This window comes from Physeter macrocephalus, chromosome 7, assembly GCF_002837175.3.
Source record: "Physeter macrocephalus isolate SW-GA chromosome 7, ASM283717v5, whole genome shotgun sequence".
Lineage (NCBI taxonomy): Eukaryota > Metazoa > Chordata > Mammalia > Artiodactyla > Physeteridae > Physeter > Physeter macrocephalus.
Genome location: NC_041220.1, coordinates 99,395,396 through 99,412,283, shown reverse-complemented (window position 1 = coordinate 99,412,283; position 16,888 = coordinate 99,395,396). Strand labels below are relative to the sequence as shown.

Below are 16,888 nucleotides of genomic sequence, written 5' to 3'. Positions count from 1 at the left end.
TCCTCTGACAGATGCTTGCAGAGCAACACTTATAATTTTTTTACAATTAGAGTTCCATTATATAAAATACCCAAATCCTAAAGGAGTTTTTGTTAGTAGAAAAGTGACGTTACCGCTAAACAAGTAATAAAAGAGTCAACCCCTTTAAAGGAAATTTGTAGCAGCAAGAATATTTCCAAACACAAATACCCCATATTTCCACAAGACTAATTTTTCTCTAGATAAAAACTTAAAATCTGAAACAAGTAGATAAGTTATATTTGGGTAAAATACTTTTAGATTTTATACATGTTATTTCTATTTCGAATGTATCACTGTAACTTTTAAAGTTTCTTAAACAGAAAGCTCATTATACCTCATGACTCAAAAAGCTATTACAGCCTTAGCTGAAACAGATTACACTCTACATCTGATATTTAAATGTTACTAAAAAGCTTCCTATGCAGTTTGTTAATGGGAAGATGCAAAAGTTACCAAAAAAAAAAAAAAAAATCCCCAAATCCAACAGAACAGCATTTCACTATTAACTATTTAATTAATTTAACAACAGCTTTTAAGGCATGAAAGGATTTTTTGTGGTGATTACTAGATAAAGTAGTCTGCCACCACACCTAGAACACAATGAAAAAAATCTAAACACTGTTAAGTTAGTTATAAGAATTAGTAAGTATAGTACTTTTAAAACTGGTTGATTGTTTAAAAAAATTAAATAGTGAAATTACATATTTTCCTTAACATTGCCTCCTAAATATTGAATTTAAAATTCTCTTTACTCGTCCTGCTTCTTAGTTTGTATTCTAGGATTAATTTGGTAGTTCATTTTAGTAACATGAACTAAAGTTTGGTGATTGTTCTGATAACTTTTCTTTAACAGAAAGAATAAAAAAGAAAGAGAAAGGACAAATGAAAGGTATGAGAGACACACACTTATGAGTGACAAAAATTCTGGAAGAAAACTATATATGTCAATCTATTCAGAGTAGTATTAAGAGTTCTCTCCATAATTTTATATTAATATTAAATTATATTTCCTAGATATTGCTTACCCAGCCATTGAATTTTCAGAAGAAGGATCACATATGGATGACTCTTCAGATTTTATGCTGGTTTTCTTTGTAGAGAGATCTAACACTCCATCCCCTATAATTTTTGCAAGAGAAAAAACTTTATATTTGTGACAGGTAATCCTTAACATTTTAACATTTCATATTTTGATGATCTACTAATTCATGACCTAAAAATTAACACTTGTATTTGACACATGGCCATCACCAACTCATCTTGTGGTTTTAGCAACAATACATGACTGGGAAGGCACTACATAGGAAAAAAGAACAGAGAAGGAGCTGGCACTGCCAAGTGATATGAAGAAACAAAGAGACTAGATATAAAATGTTTAAAATCCACCCTTGGTCACCTTTCCCACTGTTCTGCAGTGAACAGCCATTGACTGCTCATTCTATAGAAACATGACTGCTTCCTATTCAAGGCTGCCCAGATGATGCTTTGGGAAAGTAGGAATAATGTATGTTGAACAAAACAGAAAGCATAGAAAATATGATGATGAATAAGAAAGCGATAATTAGCACTTACTAGGACTAGTAGTATGTGGAACACATACTGTAGGTAATCTGTGACTCTATGTACAACCAATCTATTTTTTAGAACTCAGCATAAAATTTTCCTGTTTTAAATAACTGAAATGTACAACGGTTGAACCACTGCCTACGTAATGTATTGTGGTTATATCTGTGATTGGATGAAGACACAATATAACATTTTAGGAAAAATAAACTGTTAGAAAACAACTGCCTATGTATTTGTTACTAAAATGTAGTTATTTTTATTACTATTATAATGTTGAATTTACATAGATGAAGCTTCAATGATTCAGATATGTTGTTAATCTGATAAACTTCAAAATCAAAAAGAATAAAAATAAACTATGAATTTAAAACACAGCAATACATACTGGGAATATGTCTCTACAGATAGCTAAAAAATTGAAAATTAAAGCTACAGGAAATAATTTTAAGAAAACCCATGTTTAAAAAATATACTAAAAAATTCAACTAGGTTTAAAATTAATTTAATTATGTGCAAAGCACTGTTTTAGGAACTTGGAGACCAGCAGTAAAAAAAAGGTATACAAAGTACCTATCCTCACGGTGCTTGTGATCTAGTTAGATAATTCATACAACACCACCACTGACAACAACCATATTTCAGATTGATGATCAGTGCTACTTAGGAAAAATAAAGCAGAGTGAGCTGATAGAGTAATGAGGGTAGGACTAAGGCAGCTGCTATTTTATCAGGTATTATCAGTAAAGGCCTCTTTGACTTGAACGGAGTCCTGAACAAAGTGATGGTACCAACCAAGCAGATTATCTTGGGGAAAGCTTGTAGAAGCATCAGTTTGTACAAAGGCTATGATATGGAATCATATCTGGAATGTTTAAGGAACAGCAAAGAGGCCAGGGTGACTAGAGTGGAGTAAACAGACTGTGAGAGATGAAATCAGAAATCAGGCAGATCACATAGGGCCTTGTAGGCCATGGTAAGAAATTTTATTTTGAAAGACAAGAAACCACTGGAGGATTCTAAGCATAAATCTGGCACAATTTTATAGTTTTTAAAGGATCAATCTGCTGTGGGGAGAATGGACTGCAAGGGGCTAAGGGGGGAACAGGGACACCAGCTGGGAAAGTGCTATGCTATTTCTCACCTCTAGCTTTCACATTTTCAATTAGTTTCCTCTGCCTAGAAGTCTCTTAATCCTCTCCTTCTTCTATCCCCACACTCATCCTAATATTCACCAAATCTTACTCATCATTCAGTCATTCATGACACAACTTGAACGTGGTTGTCATTATCCTAGGTTCCTATACTTGCAACACTTACCTAGAGTATGTAGCATTTAGCAGGCTATATTCTAGTTGCTTATTGACTTATTAGTGTTAGCCACCAGACTATAAGCTATGTGAAGGCAGAGATCATGTCTATTTTATTTACTGATGTATCCCCACTGCCTACAATAGTGGCTGGCACACAATAAGTGTTCAATAAATATTTGCTGAAAAGAACTGAGAGGAACTAGAAGGAATTCAGTTATTGCTAGAGGTTAGAATGCCTAGATGGAAAGGGTAAAAAGGGAGACTGGACAGACAAATAAAGTACATGGTAAATACTACCTTAAAAATTATTAAATGAAGTATCTTGCCGCAGTTTATCCATCCAGCCCAATCTTAGGCTTAGTCAACAACTCATCTCAACCATCACACTTTCTGTGCATCTAAACCACTTGCAGTTCCTCAAACATGCTATGTGGTGTCAGGTCTCTCAAACTGCAGTGCATGGTTCCCGCTGCCTAGAATGCTCTTTCCACTTTTCAACTTGCCAAACGCCTCATCTTTAAAGATCCAGATCCCCCCGAGTAGAATCTTAGTGTTCACCTTGTCAACAGCATCCTATAACACTTACGACACTCTCATGCAATTTTTGATTTACGTATCTTTTTCTTCCATGAGACTGAATTCCTCAAGATCAGGAATCCTGACTTACTCATTTGTATTTCATAAACAAAAGTAGAGTGCTATAACTTACTAAAATAGAGAAATGAATGTCTTCTCCTTTACTATCTCATTTCTCTTCTTCAGCACTTAAAATTTTACTACTTTAAGGTCTTATAAGACCATCTTCAAAAAAGTCATTACTACCTAGTCCATATTCAGATTTATCACTGAATTCACTCGTTTTGATTCTGCTTGTTTTATGTAGTTTATAGCATATAAAATACACTCTTCATAAGTATGTTATTCCTTGTCAATGTTACAGAATAAATTAATGATTTCTCCAGTTCTAAATTTTAGACTTTTGATGTGGTCGATTTCAGTTTAACTACTCCACAAACCATAAATAAGGAGGTGCAGAGAACTCCTTCTCTCTCTCCTTTACATTAACTATGAAAACTAGGCTGTAGCTCCCTAGCTAGGACAGTAAAGGTATTCTTGTCCTTTTTGGACCACTCCTTGATTGCTGGTTTGATAGCTAATTTCAGTCTTGAGGATGAGCTAGACTTAAGCCCTGTTCCATCTTTAAGAGAACTACCCAAATCAGGCCTATATTCCTGATTCTTCTTCTTTAGGAACTCTAAACAGTGGCCCAGGTGAGAAATGCTTTTATCTTTTTTTCCATAACCCATTCTCCATACCTAGGCTGCCCATGTTATCTATAAAAAAAAAATCTCACTTTTTGTTAGTGGTTTTGTCACCTATATTAAAGTATTTTGCTGGTATCATGATTCCTTTTTCCATCATAAAGGCTGTGGCTCAAGAGCTAGAAAAATCATAAAGAGTAACCCCTAGGATTATCTGAAATAGAAAAAACAAAAACAGTAAGAGAAGGGGAGAAATAGCTTGGGAACTAGGATTAAGAAAAAGAAAAAATCAGAAATGGCAAAAAAGGGCATTTTCTTGCCCCTGCTCCTGATTTGCATCTATCAGCATCACTTCTTCACAATGGAGATATCACATCATAACTAGATTGTTTTGTGTGTATACATTTTCAAAGTACTAATAATTAACTTGATGGATAAAAAGTAAGCACTTATCAGGCTAAATGCTTCAGGGCAACAGAAAATAACTAGAAGACAGAAAGAGAGACTGAAATTTATTTACCATTCACCTACTGGTAGGTACTTAGGCTGTTTTAGTTTTTCACTATTACAAACAATTCTGAAGCGAAAATCCTTCCAAATGTTTTCTTATGTTCACGTGTAAGAATTTTTCTAAGATGCACACCTAGGAGTGAGTATAAGTGATGGACAGAAGGGTATACATTTTGAACTTCTGTAGATATTACTAAAATTTTTTTCCATAACCTTGACAACACTTGGTGTTGTTGAGATTTTTAATTTTTGCTAATCCGATGAGTAAGAAGAGCAAGTTGCAGGAGTAAATGAACATGAATGCATTTGGTATGCACTTATGTGAATCTCTAAAGCACATAAAACTATTTTGCTTAGAGATGCATAAATAGGTATTGTCAGAGGTTGCTTTCAAGGATAAACAAAAGGATGTGATAGTTCCTCAAGAGAAAACATATTAGAAGCAAATATGATCAAATAACACATTTATTAGTTCTGGGTGACAGGAACATGATTACTACATTGCATTTTGCTGTATATAAGAATATTTTCCAAATAATAAAAACAGATTGTTTCCATTTATGGTTGTAGACCAAGCATTAACAACATGATTTAATTATTTCTCAGCAAACACTAGTGCAAAAGATACAGAATTAAAGAGAGGCTGATGTAATCTACCAACAAGGTCAGGTAATTGTCTACATGACACTACCAGATAACTTTAAAAATGGACTGGTGTTTGGAAAATTGAAATCATGACCAAATTAAGCAATTTCTTGAGTATCAACATTTTATTGGGTTAATTTTTTTGAGAATTTGCATTCCAAAACCAAGATTTGGATTTCTGTTTACGAATTATTCTCAGCTCTGTGTTCTCCTGCAAATTCCTGATGAAGAATCTATTAAAAGCAGACAAATACAACCCTCATAATACAGAATTGTCTTTCACTCCTCCAAGGACACCATTCTTTCTCATCTCTTACCTGCCTCTGTCCATTCTTCAAAGTATGCTCTGTGCTCTCTTGGCCTGGCTAACTTTAACACTTCCTTCCGAATCATCCCCTCAAAGGTTTTCCTAATTTTTCCCCAGTCTTCTTTCATATTCCCATAGCACCCTTCGTATTCTTCTATACTGTATTTATGATGTGTTATTATAATTTGCCTAGTTTAGCACCTGAAGCCCAATAGTACTGTGGGGATTTAGTAACTATGTTTAGAATCTATTTATGATTTATATCTAATTAAGTATACTTACTTAGCTGATTTTCTCACAAGACTCACTTCTAAGCAAGGGCCTGAAAGCAATAGTACCTCAATAAAGACCAATTCACTGACTCATCAATGACTTGCTCAATTCTGTCACACCAATCCTAAGCATATAGCACTGCATACAGCAGACCCTGACTGACAAAATAATCATGAAATCAATGAACTTTGTTCAGCTAGTCAGAAAATGACAGCACAGTCAAAAAGTTGATATCTATATGGGAGAGAAGTTAGCTTCACACAAAGAGAAACTCCAGTTCAGTTAAAGAGGCTGAGAATGATTTTTAATCGTCAATTTCTTTATTCGTTAGGCTCTAATAATAACAGATTTTTCTTTAGAAATGTCAAGTTGGTGATCACTAACCACTAAATTAAATATGAATATTAAATATATTAAAAACATATTTATTAACTCCTCACAATACTACTGGTCTCCAGTTGCTATACAAGACAAATTCACCAAGCTCAGTCCATACCTGAGTATGAACATGAGTTAAAAGACCTTCAAAAACACATTACCTATCATCAATATTAAAGATGTAAATATCAGTAAGATTCAGTACATGAAGGCAAGTGAATTTTAATGACAAAATATCACATACATTTTATGTTGTTTGGACAAGGGGAAACTATTCCAAATTAAATTTCATAATAACACTAATCACTAGCAATAAAACTTTCATCCAAATCAATGCAATGTAACATTTCATGATGTTTGATGCAAACCTATGTTAATAGTTTTAATAAATACCTTAATACTATTTCTACTTTATGTCTTTAATCACCTCTTATCTCTCTCCTTAAATGGGTCTTCCTGTCTTTCTTTTAGCCCCTCAATGTATTGTTCTAGTCAGTCTTCAGCTCTTTTTCCCTACTGTACTCTCTAGGAGATTCCCCTGATTTCAAATATTAATCATTTATATTTAACTGATTTCTAGAAAACAGAGCTTATATAAAATCTAAATATATAAAACCATAACATTTTTATAGTGTGCAGAACACCACTCTAAGAGCATTATATGTCTTAACCCCACTAGGGCTCACAAAGCCCAATATATAAATAGGTTTTACTTTATTTTATTATTATTATTTTTTTTGCGGTATGCGGGCCTCTCACTGCTGTGGCCCCTCCTGTCGCGGAGCACAGGCTCCGGACGCGCAGGCCCAGCGGCCACAGCCCACGGGCCCAGCCGCTCCGTGGCACGCGGGACCGGGGCACGAACCCACGTCCCCTGCATCGGCAGGCGGACTCCCAACCACTGCGCCACCAGGGAAGCCCAATAGGTTTTATTTGCAATTTTTAATGATAAAACTGAAAGCAAAAGAGGTTTTAATTATCTTGCCCAAGATAACTGTAAGTAGTGAAATGCCATTCAAACTCAGGCAGTTATTCCAGACTCTGTATTCAATTACAATTCTAATCTGTGTAATGTTTTCAAAAGTCAAGTTACAATGTTGGTAATGGCTCAATAAATTTGTCACCATCACACATTACCAGTTTAGGAACAAATGCTTTTCTAAATAATCTAGTAATATGCTATCAAAAATCTTAAAAATGTTCACACTCCTCTAGGCATCTATCTTAAGAAAATAGTATTTAACATTTAAGTGGTTTTATATACAAAGATATACCAAAGATTTCAGTATTACTGATAAGCACAAATATATATAAAATACACACAATATAATCTCGCTAATTTTCTGCTTTCCCCAAGTTTGCCATAATGAGCATATATTCATGAAGAAACCCCACAAACTTATTAACAAAATAATACCAAAGTGTAAAAGCAATCACTTGGGTTTATCCAAATTTTATTTTAAAATTGTTTTTGTTACTTGTTTAACCATTGAGTTAAAGTTTCAGGGTCATGGAGGAAATAATATAATATCACAGTAGCACATCAATTAAGCTTTAACATTGGTTTTTCCTTCCTTCATTTGCCTTCCTCCGCACATCAAACACTTTTTTAAAAGGGAAGAGTTATTGCTTTCTCGATGTGTTTTTATTTAGTGCATACATAGCTGAAATCCCATAGAATTCACTCACCTACTAATTACTAATAATGACAAGGGACAAAATAAATCAGAGTGAAGTGCTTATAGTAAATTTAGGATGTAAAAATTAATAATACTAAATTTAATTAGGAAATATTACTGGTAAAATTAAACAAGGTTTCAGCACTTCAACCATATGCCATTTTAGAATTTCATTGCAGTTCTCTTTTTCTTTCTTCAGTCATTCCTACAAATACTGAACTAAAGCAAAGTTTCAAAAGGCTTCAAGTCAGTACCTTGAAAAATATTTTAAAAAACACACTCTCTTTTTTATCATGTATTGTACCGTGTATTCTGTAAGTTTAAGTTTCAACCAAACATTTAAAATGTGGGATGTATACTTATTACGACATCATATTGGAAGACTTTAGATTTGCTAGCCCTTAACATGCTCATCTAAAAGTGATTTATGAGTTTTAAAAATCTTTTAATTGAAATACAACATTCATAACAAGAATGAACCTAACTACACAATTTAATGAATTTTCACAAACTGAACATTTCAATGTAAATAGCACCTAGATCACCACCATCAACCCAGAAGCCCCCCATCATATCTCCTCTGGTCACTAACTTACACCTACCTCCACTATCTTGACTTCTAACAGCTTTATGCATGCTGTTTTATGCAGCAATTTCACTTCTAGGAATATGTCCTAAGGTAAAAATTAAGACTGACTGCAAAATCTCAGCTCAAGCATGTTCACTTATATATCTGAAGATACAGAATTAAGTATAATGTGATTCTTCCAGAAAACTGCATACTATTCAGCTAAGTAGATCAGTTTAAGTATTAAAATGGATCTGCAGAAAAACAGTAACATATGGAATGGATGTTTAAAAATATTTTAAAAATACAACTTATAGAGGATTATATAATGAATGATTTGTGGGAATGAGCTCTGGGAGGAGAGAGTGAGAATGTGTAAGTGTGTGTGTTGAGTATGTTTTTCCAGAAAATGATTTGGAAGGATTGAAAACCGAAGCAGTTACTTCTGGGTGGATAAATAAAAGATCAATGCATAGCTTTACAGTTCATTCATTTGATTAATATTTATTGCAAGGTTATAATATGCCAGTCATTTTTCTGAATGGCACAAAGGAAACAGTAGGGAGCAAAACAGAAAATGTTCCCGCTCTCATGTAATTTACATTCTAGTAGAACAAAGAAAAGTCAATAAAATATTAATTTCACAAGGTGGTAAGGCCTTACAATGAAAATAAAACACAGTGACAGAACAGGATAATAACAATGGCAGGTGGGAAGAGGTTACTATGTTGGAATAAATAATCAGTTAAAGCCTCTGGGAAGATGACTTGCTCTTTCTTAAAAAAGAAATTTAATTGAGATACCTTTCAAAAATGCAAAAATATAGAATGATTCCTTCTATCCACTCTTCAGTTTATACAATTACCTACATTTTTGCTACACTTGCTCTATTTATCTCTATCTACTTAAGTATTTTAAAGTTAATTCCAGCTGTCACATCATTTCTATATTCTTATGCATCTTTAAACATATGAACATTTTTGTACGTAACTATAAAAATTCCTTGTTATCACCTAATACTTAGTTTGTACTGAATTTCCTCTGGTGAGTCCAAAATGTGTTTTTACAGTTTGTATGTTCAAATTAGAAGCTAATTTGTCTGTGTTATTCTTGATGGCTATGTCTCTTAAAATTTATAGCAGCATTTTCCCTCATTGTTTAAAATAATGACACTGACTTTTTGAAGAGGCCAGGTCATCAGTTCTACTAGAGAATGTCTTACATTATGGTTTGTTCTTTTTGCTCTCCTACGGTGTCGTTTACTTTGCTCTAAAGCAAATGGTTCTCAAACTTTTGGTTCTCATGATCTCTTCACTCTTAAAAATTACTGTGGACCTCAAAGAACTTTTGTTTAGGTGAGTTATAATATTTACCATATTATAAATTAAAATAAAAACTTTAAATATTTGTAATTAATAACTCTATAAATGTTAATGTTTATAAAAACATTTTAATGAAAAATAACATTGTAAAATAAAGTGAGAACTTTAAAAAATAATTTTGCAAATCTTTTAAATGCCTAGCTTCTATTAAGCTTCTTGTTTAATAGAAGACAGCTGGATTCTCATATATGCTTCTGTATTCAGTGTGTTCAGAAATCATACATCAGCCTCTGACTGACTGCACTACACACTTGTGATGTGAGAGAATGAGAGTGAAAAGGGCAAATAATATGTTATTATTAGTTTTGACCTGGTGTATCCCCTGAAAGAGTTTCAGAGACACTGAGGGCTTCCCGGACCACATTTGAGAACCAATGACCAAAAGAATTGCTTAGATTCATGTTCAACGTTTCTGGCAGGAATACTTCACAAGTGATGTATAAAGTCTATTTCTAATGATGCTTAAGTGATCAGTGTATTCTGATGACAACAGCCTGACCTCTCCATTGTAAAATTCCCCAAGCAACCTCTCCTCTAATAGTTTTATCTTCTGATAATGTTTGATTCAGTTATCTTACTAGGCATTGCAAAATAATATTTTAAATCTGTCGTGTCTGCCATATTTATTAACTGAAATTCTTCTTTAAGAATCTTCCTCAAAAGGCTATTTGGTTGTCCTGAAATACAGTTTGTAAAAGCAAAGCAAAATAAATGCTTAACTCTTTCCTCTAATTGCTCATTTTCAAAGTAAGGAGTTGGTATGCTATGCTTCTCCAGTGTAGACTAATGACTTTGAGGGGCACCTTGTTTTTGTTTTTGTTTTTTTGGATTATCATGAACTAAAGGATTGTAAAACATTCAACAAGTTTCAGTTGAAACTGTTCTTCCTTCTGATGCTTAAATGTTCTCTTATTTGGCTAATGGGGAACCGTTAACGTTGCCTCCTGTATTTGGTTGACAAATTAGTCTTTGGCACATCCTTGCTTGCTGGCACAAGATGTTCCAGGCTCATCTTGTACATTTTCTGATCCAGACCTGGATTCCAAGGAAGATTATTTCCCTTTAAGGGAAAATAATGTTTAGAAGACCACAATCTTGGTCTAAATTCAATGCCACTGAGCTGTCATGTTATTGCTTTTAGAATGTTTCAGTGGTCAGACTAAGAAATGCACATTTTTTAAAAGAAAAAAAAATCATGAGTTTGCAGTGACATTTCCAATCTACACATATGTAATATTACAGGGTGTTTACTTTGATTTTACACTTGTTTGTTTCTTCTCTTACCCTGAAAATCTTGGTTTCCCAAAACAATGTTAACATGATTATATATTTGATTTATCCTAGAGATCCAAAATAACAATGGCAATATTATTACTAATATTACTAAAAGAAGTTTAGAATTTCTTTGAAGCACTCCTTTGTCCTTAGAATATATTCCACCAAGAAAGTATAGTCAAAATACTGGGTAAAGTCACCTGACGTCATTCTTTTCTTAGTGTTAATATATTACTAACTTGATGCAGGTACGCTCATTTGTTACATTCTTTTTCAAATTTTAGGGATTGCTTTAACTTTAAAAAATGCTTATTCTTTGGGATCTGAACATTTATATAAAACTACATAACAAGGTCCATTCACAACACTTCTATCCTGCCTCCTCCGCCTCATTTACTTCATTCCCTTATAGGTTTTATCTTTCCTGCTTTGTTTATACAAAAAGAGAACATATATATACTGTTCTGCATCTTGCTTTTATCTCCTAAAACTTGAAAATGTCACTAAAAAGGGATCTTTCTCACCCTTTTTATTCAAATGCTCAGTTTGCCACTGTGTGGATGTACAATAATTTAGTTAACCATTTGGGTTACTTCTAATCCCTTGCTATTATAAGTAATGCCACCCAATGAATAACCTTGAGTGTATATCATCGATATTTGTGTAAGTGTAATTATAGGCTCAATTCCTTGAAGTGAGATTTCTGGGTCAAAGAGTAAATGCATATATAATTTTAACACGTATTGTCAATTCCCCTCCATAAGGATTCTACCAGTTTGTATTCCCCTAGTAATGAGAATACTAGAGTGCCTGTTTCTTCACAGTCTTACCAGAAAGACTACGTTGTTAAACTTGAATTGTTATCAGTCTGATAGGTGTGAACCATATATGAAGTGTGTTTCCCTATGTTCAAAGGCTTTTAAAACCTCTTCTTCTATGAATTGACAGTAAAACAATGCTCATTTTTCTATCAGTGGTATATCTTTCACTTCCAATTTTTGAAACTCTTAATGCATTAGAGTATCAGTCCTTTATTTTAGAATATAAATTATAAATACTTTTTCATAGACTACTACTTCTCTTTTGGTTTTTCTAATGGTGCTTTCTTCTTTATCACCCAGAAGTTATTTTTATAAACTGGAATTTATTACTGCCTTATTGTTAAGCTGATATTCTAGCTAAGATATAAATGATGAAGAGCGCCAAGCCAGAGAAAGAAGAAGATCTAAAGACAGAGTAATCCAGGAAAGCCATCAGCAAGAGTGAAGGTTCAGAAGTGAAGTAAGCTTAGAATGTGCCAGAAATAGACAGACAGTGTGACTTGCACATACTAAGCCAGGAAGAGAGGAAAAGGAGTAAGTCCAGAGGGGTAGACAGGGACAAGGTCTTAGCAAAGCCACGTAGGTCATGGAAAGAAAACTTAAATTTTGTTCTTCATGTAACAGAAAACTAAGAGGAAGATTTAAATATAGAAGTAATATCAGCTTTACTTTATTCAAGCTGTTATTTTGAACCCCATTTTGGCACACTGATAACTTCAAAGTTAAGGAACATGTTATGAAAGTTGTATTTGGAGGGAAAATACATGAAAAAAAATTATAAGGGAAACAAAAACTCAGTGAATTATCACCTGGAAACCATGTGGTGATAGAGTGGCCAATTTTATATCAAACTATAACAAATATTCAGGAAAAATGTAATGGCTATAAAGACACTGATTTCTTTTTCTTTTTATACTTCATACAGCTAATTAGGTTAGTCAAGTGACAGTTACATGGTAAATAACGTTTATTTATGGAACTTCTGAATTTAAAGTGCATGGCTTTTTGTGATATTCTTTACAAAACAGAAAAGAGAAATATCCAGCTTAAATATACCGTAACAATTATATTTCTTGACACTCTATAATCTGACTTTAGGGAAAAGCTTTGACTAGTCTCTTGATTTTTAAGTGACTGAGACAATCTTCATACAGTTCCTCAAACATACCTGATTTGCTCCTGCCTTCTTTGATTTCTGAAATTTTTTTCTCTGTTTTTGATATTTCTTCTGCCTGGAATGCCCTGCCCTCAGATCTTCATGTGGAGGACTTCTTCTCATTATTCAGTTCTCTGTTCAAACTCACTTCTTCTGGGAGGCTTTCCTGACCACCTTACCTAAAATAATTCTCTCAAATCATTCTTGATATCTTGCTTATTGATTCTTTTTGTAAAATTAGGGGCACGCTGACAGGCATATTTCAAAACAGTAACAAATAACTTCTGGAAATGGAAAAATAACAAATTAGAAACTCAAGACAAAGGTTAAACAGTGATTAGAATAGCTCAAGAGGGAATCAGTGAATTGGAGATAGTTCTAAATTAAGTAGTCAGGATATAACACAAAGGGACAAAGAGGTGGAAGATATGAAAGAGAAGATAAGAGATATGAAGGATAGAATGAGAGGATCCAAAATATGTCTCAGTAAATTTTGACAAGAGAAAAAATGGTAGCTGCATTATATTGAAAAGATAATGGCTGAAAAATCACAATTGATAAAAGAAATTTGTCCTCAGTTTTAGAAAAAATAGGACTTCCAAGCAGAATGAAGAAAAGAAATCTACACCCGGGACTTCCCTGGTGGCACAGTGGTTAAGAATCTGCCTGCTAATGCAGGGGACATGGATATGAGTCTTGGTCTGGGAAGATCCCACATGCCACGGAGCAACTAAGCCCATGCGCCACAACTACTGAGCCTGCACTCTAGAGCCCACAAGTCACAACTACTAAGCCCACGTGCCACAACTACTGAAGCCCACGCACCTAGAGCCCGTGCTCTGCAAAAAGAGAAGCCACCATGATAAGCCCGTGCACCGCAATGAAGTGTAGCTCCCGCCCACCGCAACTAGAGAAAGCCCGCATGCAGCAATGAAGACCCAATGCAGACAAAAAATAAATAAATGAATAAAAAGAAAAAAATAATAAAGAAATCTGTACCCAAACATATCCAGGAAACCTGCAAAAAAGCATAAACAAAACACAGAGAGAGGGCTTCACTGGTGGCACAGCGGTTGAGAGTCCGCCTGCCGATGCAGGGGACATGGGTTTGTGCTCCGGTCCAGGAAGATCCCACATGCCGTGGAGTGGCTAGGCCCGTGAGCCATGGCCGCTGAGCCTGCACGTCCGGAGCCTGTGCTCCGCAACGGGAGAGGTCACAACAGTGAGAGGCCCGCGTACCGCAAAAAAAAAACAAAAAAGCCTGTGCTCCGCAACGGGAGAGGCCACGGCAGTGACAGGCCCGCGTACGGAAAAAAAACAAAAAAAAACAAAAAAAACCAAACAAACAAAAAAAAAAAACACAGAGAGAAAAGTGAGAGAGAGATGCTAAAAAAAAGTGTGTAGAGATTACCTACAAAGAAAAGACTATTTGTTGGGTGGTTATAGCAAAAATAGAAGCCAAGACACTATCATGGTAGCAGTGCTAAGAAAATAATAATTGTCAGCTTAGACTTGTGTACCCAGAAAAAAAATCTCTTTGAAGATCAAGGTTAAAAAGAAAGAATAAGAAACTGGAAAAATAATCCCAAAGGTTTACTACCAGTAGACCTTTATTAAAAGGATATCTGGAGCCTCTGCAGCCCGCCACTGCCAAGGTCCTGTGATCCAGGGACAACTTCCCCAGGAGAACGCAGGGCACGCCTCAGGCTGTTGCAACATCACGCTGGCCTCTGCAGCTACAAGCTCACCCCGCATTCCGTACCCCTCCCTCCCCCCATACTGAGTGAGCCAGAGCCCCCTAATCAGCTGCTACTTTAACCCCATCCTGTCTGAGCGAAGAACAGATGCCCTCAGGCGACCTACACGCAGCAGCGGGGCCAAATCCAAAGCTGAACCCTGGGAGCTGTGTGAACAAAGAAGAGAAAGGGAAATAAAATGGACAACCTGGAAGAAATGGACACATTCTTAGAAAAGCACAACCTTCCAAGACTGAACCATAAAGAAATAGAAAATATAAACAGACCAATCACAAGCACTGAAATTGAGACGTAATTAAAAATTTTCCAACAAACAAAAGCCCAGGACCAGATGGCTTCACAGGTGAGTTCTATCAAACATTTATAATGTACGCAAATCAATCAATGTGATACACCATATTAACAACTTGAAGAATATAAACCATATGATCATCTCAATAGATGCAGAAAAAGCTTTTTACAAAATTCAACACCCATTTATGATAAAAACCTTCCAGAAAGTAGGCATAGAGGGAAAGTATACATAGAGAATCCTAAAGATGCTATCAGAAAACTACTATAGCTAATCAATGAATTTGGTAAAGTAGCAGGATACAAAATTAATGCACAGAAATCTCTGGCATTCCTATACACTACTGATGAAAAATCTGAAAGAGAAATTGCCATTTACCACAGCAACAAAAAGAATAAAATACCTAGGAATAAATCTACCTAAGGAGACAAAAAAACTGTATGCAGAAAACTATAAGACACTGATGAAAGAAATTAAAGATGATACACAGATGGAGAAATGTACCATGTTCTTGGATTGGAAGAATCAACACTGTGAAAATGACTCTACTACTCAAAGCAATCTACAGATTCAGTGCAATCCCTATCAAACTACCACTGGCATTTTTCACAGAACTAGAACAAAAAATTTCACAATCTGTATGGAAACATAAAAGACCCCGAATAGCCAAAGCAATCTTGAGAAAGAAAAACGGAGCTGGAGGAATCAGGCTCCTGGACTTTAGACTGTACTACAAAGCTTCAGTAATCAAGACCGTACTGGCACAAAAACAGAAATATAGATCAATGGAACAGGATAGAAAGCCCAGAGATAAACCCACGCACAAATGGTCACCTTATTTTTGATAAAGGAGGCAAAAACATACAATGGAGAAAAGACAGCCTCTTCAATAAGTGGTGCTGGGAAAACTGGACAGCTACATGTGAAAGAAAGAAATTAGAACACTCCCTAACACCATACACAAAAATAAACTCAAAATGTATTAAAGACCTAAATGTAAGGCCAGACACTATCAAAATCTTAGAGGAAAACACAGGCAGAACACTCTATGACATAAATCACAACAAGATTCTTTTGACCCACCTCCTAGAGAAATGGAAATAAAAACAAAAATAAACAAATGGGACCTAATGAAACTCAAAAGCTTTTGCGCAGCAAAGGAAACCATAAACAAGATGAGAAGACAACCCTCCGAATGGGAGAATATATCTGCAAACAAAGCATCTGACAAAGGATTAACCTCCAAAATATACAAGTAGCTCATGCAGCTCAATATCAAAAAAACAACCCAATCCAAAAATGGGTACAAGACCTAAACAGACAGTTCTCCCAAGAAGATATACAGATTGCCAACAAACACATGAAAGGATGCTCAACATCACTAATCATTAGAGAAATGCAAATCAAAACTACAATGAGGTATCAACTCACACCGGTCAGAATGGCCATCATCAAAAAATCTGCAAACAATAAATGCTGGAGAGGGTGTGGAGAAAAGGGAGCCCTCCTACACTGTTGATGGGAATGTAAAATGATACAGTCACTACGGAGAACAGTATGGACGTTCCTTAAAAAACTAAAAGTAGAATTATCTATGACCTAGCAATCCCACTACTGGGCATATACCCTGAGAAAACCATAATTCAAAAAGAGTCATGTACCACAATGTTCATTGCAGCACTATTT

General features: G+C 34.9%; 1 protein-coding gene across 11 annotated transcripts in view; it reads right to left on the bottom strand.

The window, feature by feature from the left end:
* LCORL (ligand dependent nuclear receptor corepressor like) overlaps nt 1–16,888 on the bottom strand; it is a 188,351-nt gene that overhangs the window by 31,529 nt on the left and 139,934 nt on the right. For 10 of the 11 annotated variants that reach the window (XM_024119429.3, XM_055086125.1, XM_055086126.1 and 7 more), the window contains one exon: nt 1,047–1,140. The exons of the other annotated variant lie outside the window; for it this stretch is intronic. In XM_024119429.3, coding sequence (XP_023975197.1) covers nt 1,047–1,140 — 94 coding nt within the window. The remainder of the gene's footprint in view (nt 1–1,046; nt 1,141–16,888) is intronic. 11 annotated transcript variants of the gene reach the window in all.